The 15,078-nt window shown below is 51.4% G+C and overlaps 1 protein-coding gene across 4 annotated transcripts in view; it reads left to right on the forward strand.

Annotated features, from left to right (window-relative positions):
• Positions 1 to 570: 570 nt before the first annotated feature.
• Positions 571 to 15,078, forward strand: part of Sh3pxd2a (SH3 and PX domains 2A) — a 201,458-nt gene continuing 186,950 nt past the window's right edge. For all 4 annotated transcript variants that reach the window (XM_069994099.1, XM_069994102.1, XM_069994101.1 and 1 more), the window contains exon 1: positions 571 to 873. In XM_069994099.1, the coding sequence (XP_069850200.1) occupies positions 802 to 873 (72 nt within the window). In that variant the 5' untranslated portion in view covers positions 571 to 801. The remainder of the gene's footprint in view (positions 874 to 15,078) is intronic.

The following is a 15,078-nucleotide window of genomic DNA, read 5'->3' on the forward strand; positions in this document are numbered from 1 at the left end:
GGCTAGCAGCGGTAGGGGACATAAAGGTGGCAAAGGAAAGCCAGGATGGGGCCGCGCTGGGGTTCACCTTCCCCGCGCTTCCTCCCTCGGAAGCCGGCCCGAGGCCAGCCCGGTGCAGCGCCTAGGCCGCGCGCCGGGCTCCGGGTCTCGGGTAGGGGCGCCCGGGCCCGCCCCCTGCCGCTCCAGCCCGGCTGCAGCCCCCTCGCCGCCGCCCGGAGCCCCTCCCCCCGGCCCGGAGCCCCTCCCCTCCCGCCTCCTCCCTTCCCCTCCCCTCCCCTCCCTTCCCCGCCTGCCTGCGGGGCCCGGCCTCCGCCTCCTGCGCGCACCGCCGCGGCCAGCGCCGAGCCCCCCGGAGCCCGAGCGAGCGTGGCCCCGGGGCGCCGCCGGCCCCTCCCCGGCGCGCTGACAGCAGGCTCGGGCCCCCGCCCCGTGCCCTCGCCGGCGGGACACACCCCCGCCCTCCCCGGCTCCTCCAGTTCCCGCCGGACCCACCGGGCGGCGGAGAGCGCGGGAGGGCGAGCGGGCGCGCGGCGGCGGCGGCGGCGGCGGCGCGGGAGCGAGGGAAGGAAGGGAAGGGGCGCGCGGCAGGCCCGCGGGAGCCGCCCGGGCGCACGGAGCCCGCGTGCCCTCGGGGACAGCCGCCTGCCCCGGAGCCCGACCGTGTGCTCCGGGAACCGGGACTGCGCGCGGCGCGCTGGGCCGGGGTGGCCGCCGGGACCCGGGCAGCGGGAGCCGGAGCCCGAGCCGGGTGGGGATGAGAAGGTGACGCCGCCGGGAGGCGCCACTCGCTTTGTCGGCAAGATGCTGGCCTACTGCGTGCAGGAGGCCACCGTGGTGGACGTGGAGAAGCGGAGGAACCCCTCGAAGCACTACGTGAGTACCGATCCCCGACCCCCGCCGGGGCCGCGCCCCGCCCGCCTGCTGGCGCCCCGGGCCAGAGTCCTCCGGTCCGCCCTTCCCGGGGCGGCGATCTCCAGGGAAGCCTTTTCTGCCCGGCCTCCACTCCCCTCTCCCCGGCTTCTTTTTTTGGCATTGGAATTGGCAAGTGGTTGCCTGCCCCTGTCTGTGATGACGACGGTGAAGTCATGTGTCCGCCGGGGCTTCGGGTGGGTGGTTGGCTCGGGACGCCCCGTCGGGACCGGGCATTTTCCCCCTCGCTCCCCGGGGCGCCCCCTGCCCGGGGCCAGATTCCACCGAGCATCTTCCCCGCGCTCCCGGGATGCTTTCGGAGGCTCCCCCCCCCCCGGTCCCCCTCCGTCCCCCGGGGACGAGCCTCGCGCCCAGCCTGCCTCCCACATCTGCCCGCTCAGACCCAGAGGGTCTGGGAGGACGAAGGAAGCGCGGCGCCCCCAGCCCTCTCCACCCTCCGCGTCCAGCTTTGATTTCCTCCTTAAAGCTATTGTGTCCCGCGGTGTGAGGGGAATTGTGGCTTTTCCTTTTATCCCTCCCCTGGACATGACCCTTAGCCGGGGTCATTTCCTCTGAAGTGATGCTCCATCTCCAAACACCAGCAGGCAAATGTTAGTGTGGTCTCTGGGGAGCTGGCGGCGCGCCCCTCCCCCTGCTGTCCCCCAAATTAATGAGAAGAGGCTAAGGTTGACATGGCCGGCCTCCAAGGTCTGTGACAGGCTCTCTTTCATCTCAGCCCGGTCTGTCTTCCCATCCTTCACACCTTAGGAAGTAAACAGTGTCCTTGCTGCCCCCAGGATGGCTCCTGGACTTGAGATAGACAACACCAACAGCCGGGTTTCCAAAACACTGAGGATGTGGGGACAGTAGAGCTGCGTCTGATTTGTAAATTAGGCATTTAAAGGAGCATTTAGAATACCCAAAGCATTAATTTTAACAATTAAAGCAGGCTGTTGGTTGCTGCCCTAGATTGCACATTGGTCTCTGAAGTGCCTTTTATTTCCTTGTTGGAAGGAGAGGCTGGGGTTTGTGGTACTATGAGCCTCAGGCTGCTTTTCTGCCTGGATCACAGCATCTCTGAAGGTGTGTGTGGGGTGGAGGGTGAGGAGGGGGAGTTTTTACTATCCTGTAGCCTGTGGGGCTGGGCTCAGGTTGGGGAGGAGAATGATCTGGCAGAGAGGTCTGTGTGGGATGTTCCCTGATACAAGGAGTTAGTTCACTCATCTACTTCTGCACATGTCCTCCCAAGAAAACTCTTTTTAGGACCAAGGACGTGGCTCAGTCGTAGAGCATTTGCCTAGCATACTTGAGGTTCTGGGTTCCACCCACAGCACAGAGAGGGGAGGGGAAGGAGAAAGAGAAAAAAAGAGAGACAGAGTCAGAGAGAGAGAGGGAGAGAGAGAGAGAGAGAGAGAGAGAGAGAGAGAGAGAGAGAGAGAGAGAGAGAGAGAGAGAGCAGGAGAGAGAGACATACACACACAGTAACTTTTGGAAAGCTTGGATAACTAGGTGGTGGTCACTTTGTTCCTATTTTCACATCTCAGACCTTAGTATCCAGCTCACCTTCCTAACCTCCAGTCTTAAATATTGCAGACCAAGGTTTTTAAGGGTTTTTAAGGTTCCTTTTATCCCTCCCCTGGGCATGACCCTTAGCCGGGTTGAAGTTGGTACTGCTTTCAACAGATGGCACTCTTTGCTCTTGAGACCCAGTCAGGTGCTTTTCTAGTTCCAGATTTTAGATGAAACATCAGCTTTTAGTTCTGACCAACCATGTGCACAACAAGCTGCCAATGCATCGGGAATATTATTAGGAAGACCAGAGTGGGAGCTGCTTGGGCAGTTCTGGCTGGGGACTTAGAAGCTAGCTTGTCTTGTTCAAAGACGGCTCAGCCACTAACTGGCTGTATGTCCTTGAACATGCTCTTTAAACTTCTGTGGGCTTCAGGTTCTTTGTTTTTAAAGCGAAGGTCACAATCATCTGTACTTCATAGGGTTGTCAGGAGAATTACATGATATCATCCACATGAAGCACTTAGCCCTGAGCACATACCAAGCACTCATTAAATAGTAGCTGACTGTTGGTGAGACTCTGACTAAGAAAGTATTTTTGAAAAGCAGCTATTAATGGTCTGGCAGAAAGGAAGAAAGAGTTGGGGATTTAGGATTAATAGTAATGTACACTATGTGGGAAATACAAAAGAAGTTCTGTCCAGTTCCCTTGAAATAATCCATTTCCTCCCTTTTTACAGACACAGGGTTTCCTGGGACATCTCCGCTTCCTATATAAGAATGTATGACATGATGCTTGGGGCAGGGGTGATGTCACTGAGCAGATGGAGCCACGCAGAGCTCTGCACTGAGGTTCTGGAAAACAATGAAAGGAGAAAGTATACGTTGTGGAATTGTAGAGTTGGCAGGGACCTGAGCACTCATCTGGTTTACTCTCTTTTTTCCTTCCTTCCTTCCTTCCTTCCTTCCTTCCTTCCTTCCTTCCTTCCTTCCTTCCTTCCTTCCTTCCTTCCTTTCTTTCTTTCTTTCTTTCTTTCTTTCTTTCTTTCTTTCTTTCTTTCTTTCTTTCTTTCTTTCTTTCTTTCGTTCCAGGTGCTAGCGCTAGGTTTTGAACTTAGGGCCTGGATGCTGTCCCTTCGCTTTTTTTGTTCAAGGCTAGTGCACTTGAGCCACATCTCCATTTCTGGCTTTTTGATGGTTCATTGGAGATAAGTGTCTCACAGACTTTCCTATCCCAGCTGGCTGTGAACCAGGATCCTCAGATCTCAGCTTCCTGAATAGCTAGGATTCTAGGTGTAAGCCACTAGCATTCTGCCTCAGCCCCGATTTCATAGATGAGGGAACCAAGAGCTAGCCACTGCTGGATCTGAAGCCTTTTCTATTGTGGGTTTTGTTCATTTGAAGGTACCTAAGTCTAGTTGAGACCAACTAGGAAGACAAAGAGTGAGAGATTGCTATATAATTCCTAACACAGGGTAGCCAGTAACAGAAAGGGTCGTGTAACAGAAAGGTTTGTGTTGGGCTGAGGCCTGATCCTCTCCCCTCTAGATTGTTGTACCACACCCACAGGCCAAGTGTCCTGGGTAAAGACATTCGGTATGGTTAGTTGCCAGGACATGAAGCATGCTTCCTTCCAGCCTCCCCTTCACTTATGGTGAATGCTGAGCCTGTGGTTTGGTAAATTGCAGAGCAGAGAACTTTGATAGGATGTGCACATTAGCCGGAGCTTGCTGATTGAGAGACATCTAGAGCATAAGCAGGAGGGGCCATGTGGGCTCCAGGATGCTGGTAACAAAGGCAAAGGTTTGTTCAGGACATCCAGCAAAGGGCATGCACATCCCTGCTTGTCTCTGTGAGGAAAGGGAACTGGCTGTGGATCTGGTGCTTTGAGTCTGTTTATGAAAGGCAAGCAAGTAGCCCCCATCCTCCATTGTGTGCATATGCTGCCAGCCCTTGGCTTCCTTCCTCTCTGCCAGTCCTGTGTGGGGTGGGCAGTTACTGCTTCTCTCAGGCTCTCTGGAAGGGAGCTGAGCCATTCTCCTAGCTTTCATAAGCTGCCCCTAGGAGACTTTAGTTAAACTAAACTGGTGCGGGCTTCAGACAAACTGCAGGTGCATCCATGGGAAAGTTTCCTGATAGGGCTGTGAGTTTTGCATTATCTTTGCTCTTACAGGCCTGGGTAGGTAGGTGTGGGGGGGATGTTACAGTGTTGGAGAAAATCTCATTTATCTAAAGCCCACAAGACATTCTGTCTGTTTGCATTTGGGAGGTGTCATGCTTTCACAGTTGTTTCCTTTCCTGAGTGTTTATTTCAGACAAATACTAGTCATGAATGTTCTGATCCTCCACAGGACTCTTCAGGGAATGCAAATATAGCCAGTTCCTGCACTTCCCATCCATGGAGCCTTATGCTTCCCATGGATGGTCTCCTGGGGTTCCAGCAGTGTGCCCCACTGTGGGGGAGTTTCTCTGGTTCTTTTTTACAGATGGGTTAACTGAGGCTTGCAGAGGTTAGCCAGATTGCTTTGAGTCTCCCTGTAAGGGGCAGATCTTGGTAAATGCAGGTCATTTTGCCTCCAGCGGAGCGTAAAGCAGATGGGGCCCTTCTCTGGCGGGAAGGCCAGGCTCAGGCCTGGGTGGTAGTGAGAGAGTGATGCAGGCTGGCATTTGAGGGCTGCCTTGCAGGTGCATTTGGTCCACACTGTGGGGTGGGCAGGTTGCCGGGAGGCAGGAGGAACAGAGCAAATCCAGAATGGTGCCTGTCCCCATGATGGGTAGTGAATGAATGGTGGATGGTGTAGAAACAATACTTCCTCAGAGATTCTGGGCTTGGTCCTAGATTCATTCATTTCTCTGCTCTTCATTTTTACCTTCTAAGCCCTGGGATGGTGACTCCCCCTCCACAAGGGCCTAGTCTGTCCTGGAAGGAGTGTTTTGGAGCAGATCTGGGATGGAATCTTCTCTTTGGCACGTCCTACCTGTGCAGCTGTGGCCACTTTGGGGCTGTTTCCTCTCTTACCTGTTACCTCACAGGGCTCTGGGGAGTTGGCCTGAAATGATTTGGGGGAAAGTTTCTGCCCCGGATCTGGTTGGGGCCCTTGCCACATACTGGTATCTGGCTGCTGTTCTATCTAGAACCAACAGGCAAGGCTGAACACAAAGGGGGACAGAACCAACAGGCTGACAGAAAGGGGACCCAGCTGTTGGTTGTATGGTGGCACTTCGGCTATTTGCCCACCAGACCAGATAGTCACTGAGCAGCTGTTCAGACCTGGAAGGGCTCCTGCTGAACTTTGGGACTTAGTGATGGCTTCCTCCTAAGTTGAGAAGAAGGAAAGGATCACGGGCTGGGAGAGAGAAGGGAGCTCCAGGTAAGGGCCAAAGACGATCCTGATCTGAAAGTCAGTGCCACATGGGGGTTGGTGCTGCCTGCCCCCAGTCTGTGTGATACACACACACACACACACACACACACACACACACACACACACACGCACGCACATGAGTGTGCATACACACACACAGATGGGAACTGTTCTTTCTCAGGAGGGAAGTGATGAGGGCTGATTCACAGGGCTGATGAAGCTTCTTGCTCATGGAACAACCAACCACATCCTTCAAGACCGTTGGAACAGGGAGCTCAGCCAGCCATTTATCATGGTCCTTGTCAGAGCAGAGTGAGGGTTTTTGGGGGAAGCAAATCAGGGTTGGAATCACTGTGTGTGGTGGAAAGGAAGGGAAGGAAAAAAATAATAAACCTATTTGATGTCAGAGAAGACCGGTCCTAGCTCCAGAAATATACGCATCAGCTGCTGCATTTTCCAGCGAGCTATTCCAGGGTCAGCCCAATCATCGGACAGCGGGGCTGGGAGGTAGGGGACGAAGGGGAGGCTTCTGACTTCGGTGCACACAGCAGGTCCCTGGAAATTGCCTACTAATTTCCTCAGCCTGAGTCACTGACCACACTACCTCTTGGCCAGAAAAGACTAACTGGCAAATCCACGTTCTTTTGCCTCCCAGTTAAACAAAATCAAACCAATAATAGACTTACACCTAACGAGAGTCACACTTAACTCCTCTTGAGTTCTGAGAATCCAGGAAAGGGCTTGGGATGGGGATCCCAGGGACAGGAAGGACAAGGGGTGTGTGTGGGAAATGAGGTGGAAACTCTGGCTTTGGAAGTAGGTTCTTAACAAGGGCCAGAGGTGCTCACTCTGCCACGACAATTGCCAAAAATAATGGAATTCCCAACAGGGTGGTCAGCATTTGATCAGGCGGCTCCCCAGCAAATGGCTTCCTGCCTGGCCAGGCTGCTGCTGCCTGTAGGGAGGGGAACCAACAGTAGGTAGGCAGGTGAATGGAGAGGTCACTGGTCTGGGTGTTGAGGGCCACCCATGGAAAGCTCTCCTACCCCCAGATAACCTCTAGACAAGTCACCATAGCAGCAGCAGGGACTGAGCTCTGTTGTGTACACAGTGCTGAGCAGAGTCCAGCTATGACCTAGGTCACACACTGAGAGGGGAAAGAGCTAACATAAGGATCTGATAGGACCAGGACCACAGAACATGCCTGCGCAGTGTGTTTCCTCTGAGCTTCCTAACACTCACATGAGACAGGTGGGTGTTTCATTCCCATTTCACCTATGTGGAAATAGAGACTCAGCGTTCCTGGACTGTCACTCACAGTAGTTCTGTGGTAGGTCTAAGAGGGTCAGGCTGGCCTATGACCCTCAAGCCTGCGAGTTGTCACTTTCTTCTTTATCAGAGCTAAGTCAAGGAGAAATAACCAGCAAGCTCTGGTGGCAGGCCATGTGGGGATGAGAGTGGGTGTGGGGAGACCACGATGCAGGATAGGAGACCTGGTACCCTGGACTTGGAATCCTGTCTCTATCACTTACTGTCACTAGCCCACGACAAGTGACTTTGTTTTTGTGTATATCAGTTTTCTCATCTATAAACAATAATAACAAAGCCAAGTGTAGTTCCTCATCCTGTACTCATAACTACTCTGGAGGCAGAGATTGCTCAAAACCAGTCTAGACAATATGTTTGCAAGACCTCATTTCAACCAATAAAAATCTGAGTGTGATGATGGTATGCTCCTGTCAGCTCAACTACCTGGGAAACATAAATAGGAGGATCATGGCTCAGGCTGGCCCAGGCCAAAAGACTATTTGAAAAATAATTAAAGCAGACGGGGCTGGGGGCATGGCTCAGGTATGTAGAGCATCTGTCTAACAAGTGCAAGCCTCTAGTTCAAAACTCAGTGTCACCACTGAAAAAGAAAGAAAGGAAAAAAAAAATGATGTGTCATAGTACATCCTTATACTTCCAGCTCTAGGGAGGCTAAAGCAGCAGGAGGGAGAATTTCAGGTCAGCTGGCACTACCTAGCAAGACTCTCCCAAATGAAAACAAACAAAATATTGGACATGTATGGGAAAAATTGGCCCTCACTCCTTAGGTGATGAAAATTGAGTTCAATGTAAAGAGTCTAGAACAGTACCTGGCACTGATGAATCACAAGGTAAGTATTTGCTGGACAGATGGACAAATGCCAGTCTCTTGTGGGGTGGGGGGGGCAGTTGTCTATGAACAGAAGTTGTGGGAATGGAGGCTGGCTGGAGAAAGCTGATGGGCCTTGAGGAACAGTTAGGATTGGCTGGGAAAGAGTGGCATTGAGATGGGAAAACCGGAGAGGGCATTCCTAAAAAGGGAAGGCCCAGGTTCTGGAAGAGGAAAGTGCAAAGCAAGCCCAGGCAGAACCAGGGGAGAAGGGTGAGGAGAAAGGTCAAGGTAGGACCCTGAGGACTTTGGATAGCAATGAGGGAAGAGTTTACTGGGTCGATACCTCAGAACTTTTCTTCTTCTCTGAAGGGCTGGGGGCAAAGGGAGTGGGTAGTTAGCATGGGTTCCTTTTGGTGGGCCAGTATTGGCTTCAGGGTTTCTTGCTGTCATGGCTGGAACAGAGGTAGATAAAAACTGGAGCCTTTTTGTTCTACTTTGGGGACTCTTGGCTAGATCCCAGCCCCTTCTGTTTATAGCTCTGTTCCTAGGGGTCAGGTGTCCTGTAAAAGTTGATTGTTTCATGTTCTTGAGCAGGCAGGCCATAAAGGAGAAGTGGGAGAGCCAGGACTGAGGCGATAGCGGCTTTGGACGCACTAGTGGAAGGCTCTGGCTGGCAGGCTGAGGCAGTGATATTTCTGTGGAATAATTCCTTTCCATACTGCCTAGCAACAGGAGAAAGACAGTGCCTGCTCCTATGGATAGCCCAGTAAACTTGATTGTCTAGGGAAAAATGACACGATAAAAATAACAACTAGGGCTGGGAATGTGGCTTAGTGGTAGAGTGCTTGCCTTGCATGCATGAAGCCTTGAGTTCGATTCCTCAGTACCACATAAACAGAAAAAGCCAGAAGTGGCACTGTGGCTCAAGGGGTAGAGTACTAGCCTTGAGCAAAAAAGAAGCTCAAGGACAGTGCATAAGCCGAGGTTCAAGCCCCAGGACTGGCAAGCAAAACAAAACAAATAACAACTAGCTAGACTTGTTTGCCATCCCAATACTTGGGAGGTGGAATTAGGAGGATCATAGACAATGGCTGGCCCTGGCAAAAGCACGAGACCCTATCTAAAAAACAAACTTGAAAGCAAAAGACTGGAATGTAGTTCAGCTGTTAGAGCACTAGTTAGGAGATCCTGAGTTCAGTCCCTAATACTGCAAACAGACAAAAACAAACAACAACAAAAACTGAACAGTTAACATTTCAAAACATTTTCTTTGAGTGAAAGGCTTTCCGTGGGTATTTTCATGCATGCACTGTTAAGTTTCCTCCAGCAGTCATATTGTACAGGTGAGCAAGCACAAACCCAGAGTCCAAATGAATTGCTGCATCCACCATGCAGATAATCAGCCGAGTGAGAATACAGTGGGACTGCACTGATACAGGCCTGCAGGCTCCAAAGCCTGCCCTGTCCCCCCAGGGACTCTGCAGCTCCTTCGTGACATGTTCCACACCTGGGGAGACGTACCTCCAAAGAGGTTCAAATTGTGCCATCTAGCTCGTGTTACCTCCCCTTTCCCAGAGCCCCATTTGTTCATCTAGACAAGGGCCACTGCTTCCTTTTGATCTGCTGTGCAGAAGAGCACAGATGCGGAAGCGCTGAGTCCAGAAAAGGAAACTGGCACAGAGGACCTGTCACGGAAAGCACTCTTCCAGATCCCCAAGGAGTTTCTCAGCAAGGGCACATGCCTGGCTTCTCTTGGAATGGCTCTTCACTGGGGCTGACTTGAACATATCTTAGGTCCTTAGTTAAAACAGAAGTAAGGACCTCCTGGAACAATACTGGGCTTCTTTCCAAAGCCACCACTTTGGTGACTGGGCAGAGATAGTCCCACGAAGGCCTGCTGTTACCTGAGGGAAGTGACATCCAGGGGCTGAGTTAGCAAAGAGGAAACAGCTGTGCTTTCTGCCTCCGCTGGCTGCTTTCTCTGGCTCGGTGCTGTCATTTCCCCTTGGCTAGTGAGGAAGCCACCTTCTCACACCTGAACAGGGGCACACATGGATGGGCACAGTGCCTTCCTCTGTGCCCCTCTGAGACACCCAGACTGTGTGTGACCTTCAGACTTGGCCTGGCAGAAACTGATCACTCTTACCAGATCTGACTAGAACTGCGGGCAGCAAGGGCTGGAGGTGTTGCCTAGGGCTGATGGTGAACTTGGCCGGGGGAGGTGGGGTGGGGTAGGTTTGCAGGTGGGATAAAGGATTGAGAGGCTGCTGTGGCTGATCTTCACATTTGTCCCTCCCTGAGCAGTTCCTGGTAGAGAGCCTTTACTTTATTTTCTCATGGAATATGTCACTGGGTAACTGTTGAAGGAGGCCTTGACTTGGATTGCCTGATGTTACCTCCAGCATTGTGAAGCTACTATGTATTTTGTTCTGGGCACTGCTAGATCTCTAATTTATAATCTTTGGCCCTAACACATTCATGAGAGTTTCTTTTTTTAAATATATAATTTTATTGTAAAGATACTTACAGAGGGGTTACAGTTACATGAGTAAGGTAATGAGCACATTTCCTATCAAGCATTGTTACCCCCTCCTTTGTTTTTCCCCTACTATCCCTTCCCTCCCACCTCCATAACTCCTTCCTCCCCGCCCCAAGTTGTAAAGTTTGTTTTCAACATAGTGTCTTGTATATCTTATTGTTACAATGGATCAACATGTATCCTTGTTTCAGGAGAGTTTCTTTTTTCTTTTTCTTTTCTTTTCTTTCTTTTTTTTAATTTTTTTGGGTGGTGGTAATCGGGTTTGAACTCAGGGCCTTACACTTGCTAGGCAGACATTCTACCAAGTGAGCCATTCCCCACCCCCCCCCCCCCCCCCCCCCGTCATTGTCCACACAGAGTCTTGCATTTTGCCTGGTACTACCCCTTAGACCACTGTTACCACTACCACTGTCCTACTATCACTTCTTACTTGGCTGGTATTAACAGATGTGAGAGAACCCAGCTTTTTAATTGAGAAAGGGGCTAATTTTTTGCCTGTGCTGGCCTCGATTCTCTATCTTCTCAATCTCCTCCTCCCGAATAGCTGGGATTATAGACCTGAGCTACCACACTGGGCCTGAAAGTTGTATGTTTAACCCTATTTGACTTGGAGGCTGTGGTTAAGAAAGCTTAAGTCATTAGTAAAGCACACACTGAGTTATATTTGCCCCTCCCCTCAGCTGGTGCCCATTCTCTCACTCTCTCTCACCATCTCTGTATCTCACATGCTTGGCTCTTGTCCTAGGCTGCCCCAGGGTCACAGCGAACTTCTGCCACCTGTCATTCCGTGGAACAGGGCTCCTACCTAGGGCTCCGAGTGTACAGGGCTTGTCCCTGCACAGGGTTTGAAGTGGCTGCTTTGTAAGCTTTCATGGTAGGCCCAGCTCTGACCCAGCTTTATTATGTTTCCTGGTGGCTCGGGCCCAACAAGCTATTTTAAGGGAACTGCCTGTGTGGGAGAATTTCTGTGTGACAGCAGAGGAGGAGGCCTTGCTGCCTGGCATGGTACTGGCATGGTGTTGGCACGGTGCTGCCAGTGAGGCTCCCACAGGGAAACTCTTTCCTGAGGTCTGCCTCCTGGGCTGGGATTAATGAAGCGAGCCCTCTGCCTGGCCCTGGGAAGTTCTTGTTGATGAAGGACGGGGCTCACAAAGGTAGTTGCCTAGGGTTTTCTGCTGGTCTACAGTTCAGTGGGCTGGCGAACGAAAGTTACATATGTCATAGAACTATGGCCGAGCTTGGCCTTCAAGCCTGGATTCATTATTTACTTTAGTCATCGCTCATTGGCAACCTGAGAAAAACAGCTTCATTTTTCCCATGGTTTCTGAACGTGGCAGCTCCCAGGCTGGGGAGATGGTAGAGTCCAGTTAGAGAGAGTTATACAGTGTACTCCTTGTATAGTATCTTATTATTATTATTTTTTTGGTCCATTGTGGGGCCTGAAACCTGGGCCTGAGCACTGTCCCTCAGCAATTCAGCTCAAGGTTAGCGCTCTACCACTTGAGCCACAGCACTACTTCCAGCTTTTTCTGCTTATGTGGTGCTGAGGAATCGAACCCAGGGCCTCATGCATCTGAAGCAAGTGTTCTACCACTGAGCCACCTTCCCAGCCCCCCCCACCCCATCCATTTTTGATAGGCCTGAGGCTCAGAGAGGGGCTCAGACAGAAAATAGAGGGAGTCAGGCTTTGAACTCAGATCTCTGCAGCAGCAATTCAGCAGCCTGGGACTTTGTTTCCATTGTGCTTCTGCAGAGATTTGATGACATGCCACTGTCCCTCCCTGGAAGTGGGGACTGCTGGGTGAATGGCTTCATTTCTCCTCCTGCTCATTTGGGAAGCATCCACAAATGTCGTGTGGCCTCTCCTGCCCCTCTGCTGGCCGCTGCTGTTCCATGTCCCCACGTGTATCTCTGGTTGAGATCACTGCCCTGCCTTATGAGGAGCAGAGTGGACAGGGTGTCTCATACACAGCCCAGGGTCTGTTTTTTGTTTTTTGCCAGTCCCGAGGCTTGAACTGTGGGGCCTGGGCACTGAACTTGAGCTTCTTTTGCTCAAAGCTAGCACTTTACAACTTGAGCCACAGGGCCATTTCCGGTTTTTTCTGTTTATGTGGTACTGAGGAATTGAACCCAGAGCTTCATGCATGCTAGGCAAGCACTCTACCACTAAGCCACATTCCCAGCCCCGTCTGATTGTTTTAGAGATAGGTATCTTTTCTGACAGCCTTCTAGGAGGCTGGGCCTAAGGGAGTGGGCTCATCACCTGAGTCCCATGCAAGACTTCCAGGGTCTGCATGAACCCCACCCAACCTCCTCTGAGCCGCTTCATTAACACATGATACAGTTGCAGCTAGTGGCTGGGATAAGATAAACCTGAGAATGGACCCACGGCAAGCTCTGGCCTCATTGGAGATTCAAACTCTTACACCCTTGAACTCTTGTCCAGGGCCACTGGACAAGAGTTATTAAGGTGGTGTGATGTACAGAGGGGTCACAGTCAGGTAATGAGTATTTCTTTTGATCTTTCTTGGTTTTTTTTTTTTTGACAGTATCACCCCTTGCTTTGTTTTTCCCCGTTTCCCCCTCCTATCTCTGCCCACAAGTTACATAGGTCATTTTCCACAGTGTGTGCTGAACAGCATGATTGTATTTGTTCACCCTTTCTTTTTGTGCAACCTCCTCCCTCCTGCCACTCCCCCCCCTTCCCCAAAGAACCAGGGCTGCTGTTGAAGGCCAAGCCTTTTGGAGGGTCTCACTGCCAGGGGCTCCACGCCCTTTCCTCGTGAATGGCAAATGGCTCAGCACTACAGTTAGAAGCTGGATACAGCCAGGCGCTGGTGGCTCACACCTGTAATCCTAGCTACTCAGGAGGCTGAGATCTGAGGATTGCGGTTCAAAGCCAGGAAAGTCTGTGAAACTCTAATCTCCAACAAACCACTAGAAAACCAGAAGTGGCTTGTAGCTTGAGCTGAAGAGCTGAGAGACAGTGTTCAGGCCCCAGAGTTCAACCGACCAAAAAAAAAAAAAAAAAAAAAAAAAGAAGCAGGAGGCAGTGGAACCTGCCAGAACTTTCAGCTTGGTACGTTCAGGCCGTACCAGGCTATGAAAACTGGAATGAACCCCCAGAAAGAGAAGTTGGGAGCAGCAGTTAGAAGCTGAGGGTAAGAGTATCGGACAGGGGATTGCTGGTCCCTGCCACCTAGCCTTAGGCTCTGGAGCCGATCCACAGCCCTATCACTTACTTGCTGTTTCTCTAGTTCTAGTTTTGTTGTTGTTGTTTGTTTTTTGTTACCTCCAGGGGATTTGGTTTTCTAATCTGCAAAATGCAAATAACAATAGTAATAATCACATGGTTGTGGCTCAGTGGAGAGCTAGCATACAGTAGCTGTTCAATAAATGGCAGCTATTGTTACCACTGTCCTTATCTTATCCTTCCAGAAGCTTTCCTGCACTGTCTATGAATTCCTTTAATGTTTATTGCCTTACCTCTCATTTAACACTAACAATGGTTTTAGGTCTCAACTTTTGGCCAGCATCTATTTACTCATATTCATTCAGGCATCCGATATTTAAATATTTACCAAGTGGACATAGAAGGGACACAGAGGGCAGATGAGGTCCCCTGCCTTTTGGAATTTATCTTCTGGTGAGGGAAGGGAAACTGTACAAACAAGACAGGTGAACTAGGTCATGTGTTAGATAAGGGATTAAACATTGTACAGAAAACCATAGCAGGGGGAGGTGCCATGCTGGATCACAGAGGGAGGCCATGGACAGCAGCCTGCCTGAGTAAGACTTGAAGGGAAAAGGAAGTGAAGTGTGTGGTTTTGATGGTAGCAATGGCAAGTGTTAGGTTTTTAAAAAGAGGTGGCCGAGTAAGAACAGCACCAGCACGCACGTGGTATTCAGATAAGGGGTAGGTTTATTCAGTAGACCTGCTTGGACCAGGCAAGGGTGGCACTCCACGTGGCTGGGAAAGGCCTGGGAATGAGAGAGAGCTGGGAAGAGAGGAAAGAGAGAGAAAAGAGCAGAGAGAGGGGTAAGAACAGTAGCACTCACGTGGTATTCAGGTAAGGGGTAGATCTGCTGGGACCAGGCAAGGTTGGCACTCCACGTGGCTGGGAAAGAGAGAGAGCAAGAGAGCAAGAAAAGAGCAGCAAGAGCTAGAAACGAACAGAGAGAAAAAAGGGAGGGTCTGGGCCTGGGCTAGCCCTTATGTAGGGTATGGGTGGGGAAAGGTGTGGCCACATCAAATTCAGATGTGACCTCAGCGGATGCAGATGTGACCTCTTCCAGGTGTCCCAGTTGCCTAGGTAACGCAGGTAATGGGTGGAGACTTTGCTGCGAGGAGGGTGGAGTCTGCTCGCCATCCAGGAGCGGACCTTACAGCAAGTGCTAAGGCCCTGAAGTAGGGCCACAGTTGACCTTCCTTGGGAATAGCACTGAGACTGGTGAAAGGTTGAGGCGGGAACCGTAAGCAGAGGCCAGAGGCCAGACTGAGCCTCAAATCCTACCCATCCTTGAGCAGTGTGCTCTGCCCTGCAATGGAGTCTCTTGATGAGTTTTGTTTGTTTGTTGCCCCTCCTGGGGCTTGCATGTGGGGCCTGGACTCTGTC

Source organism: Dipodomys merriami, unplaced genomic scaffold (assembly GCF_024711535.1).
Source record: "Dipodomys merriami isolate MVZ:Mamm:240054 unplaced genomic scaffold, mDipMer1.0.p SCAF_102, whole genome shotgun sequence".
In the NCBI taxonomy this organism is placed as follows: Eukaryota; Metazoa; Chordata; class Mammalia; order Rodentia; family Heteromyidae; genus Dipodomys; species Dipodomys merriami.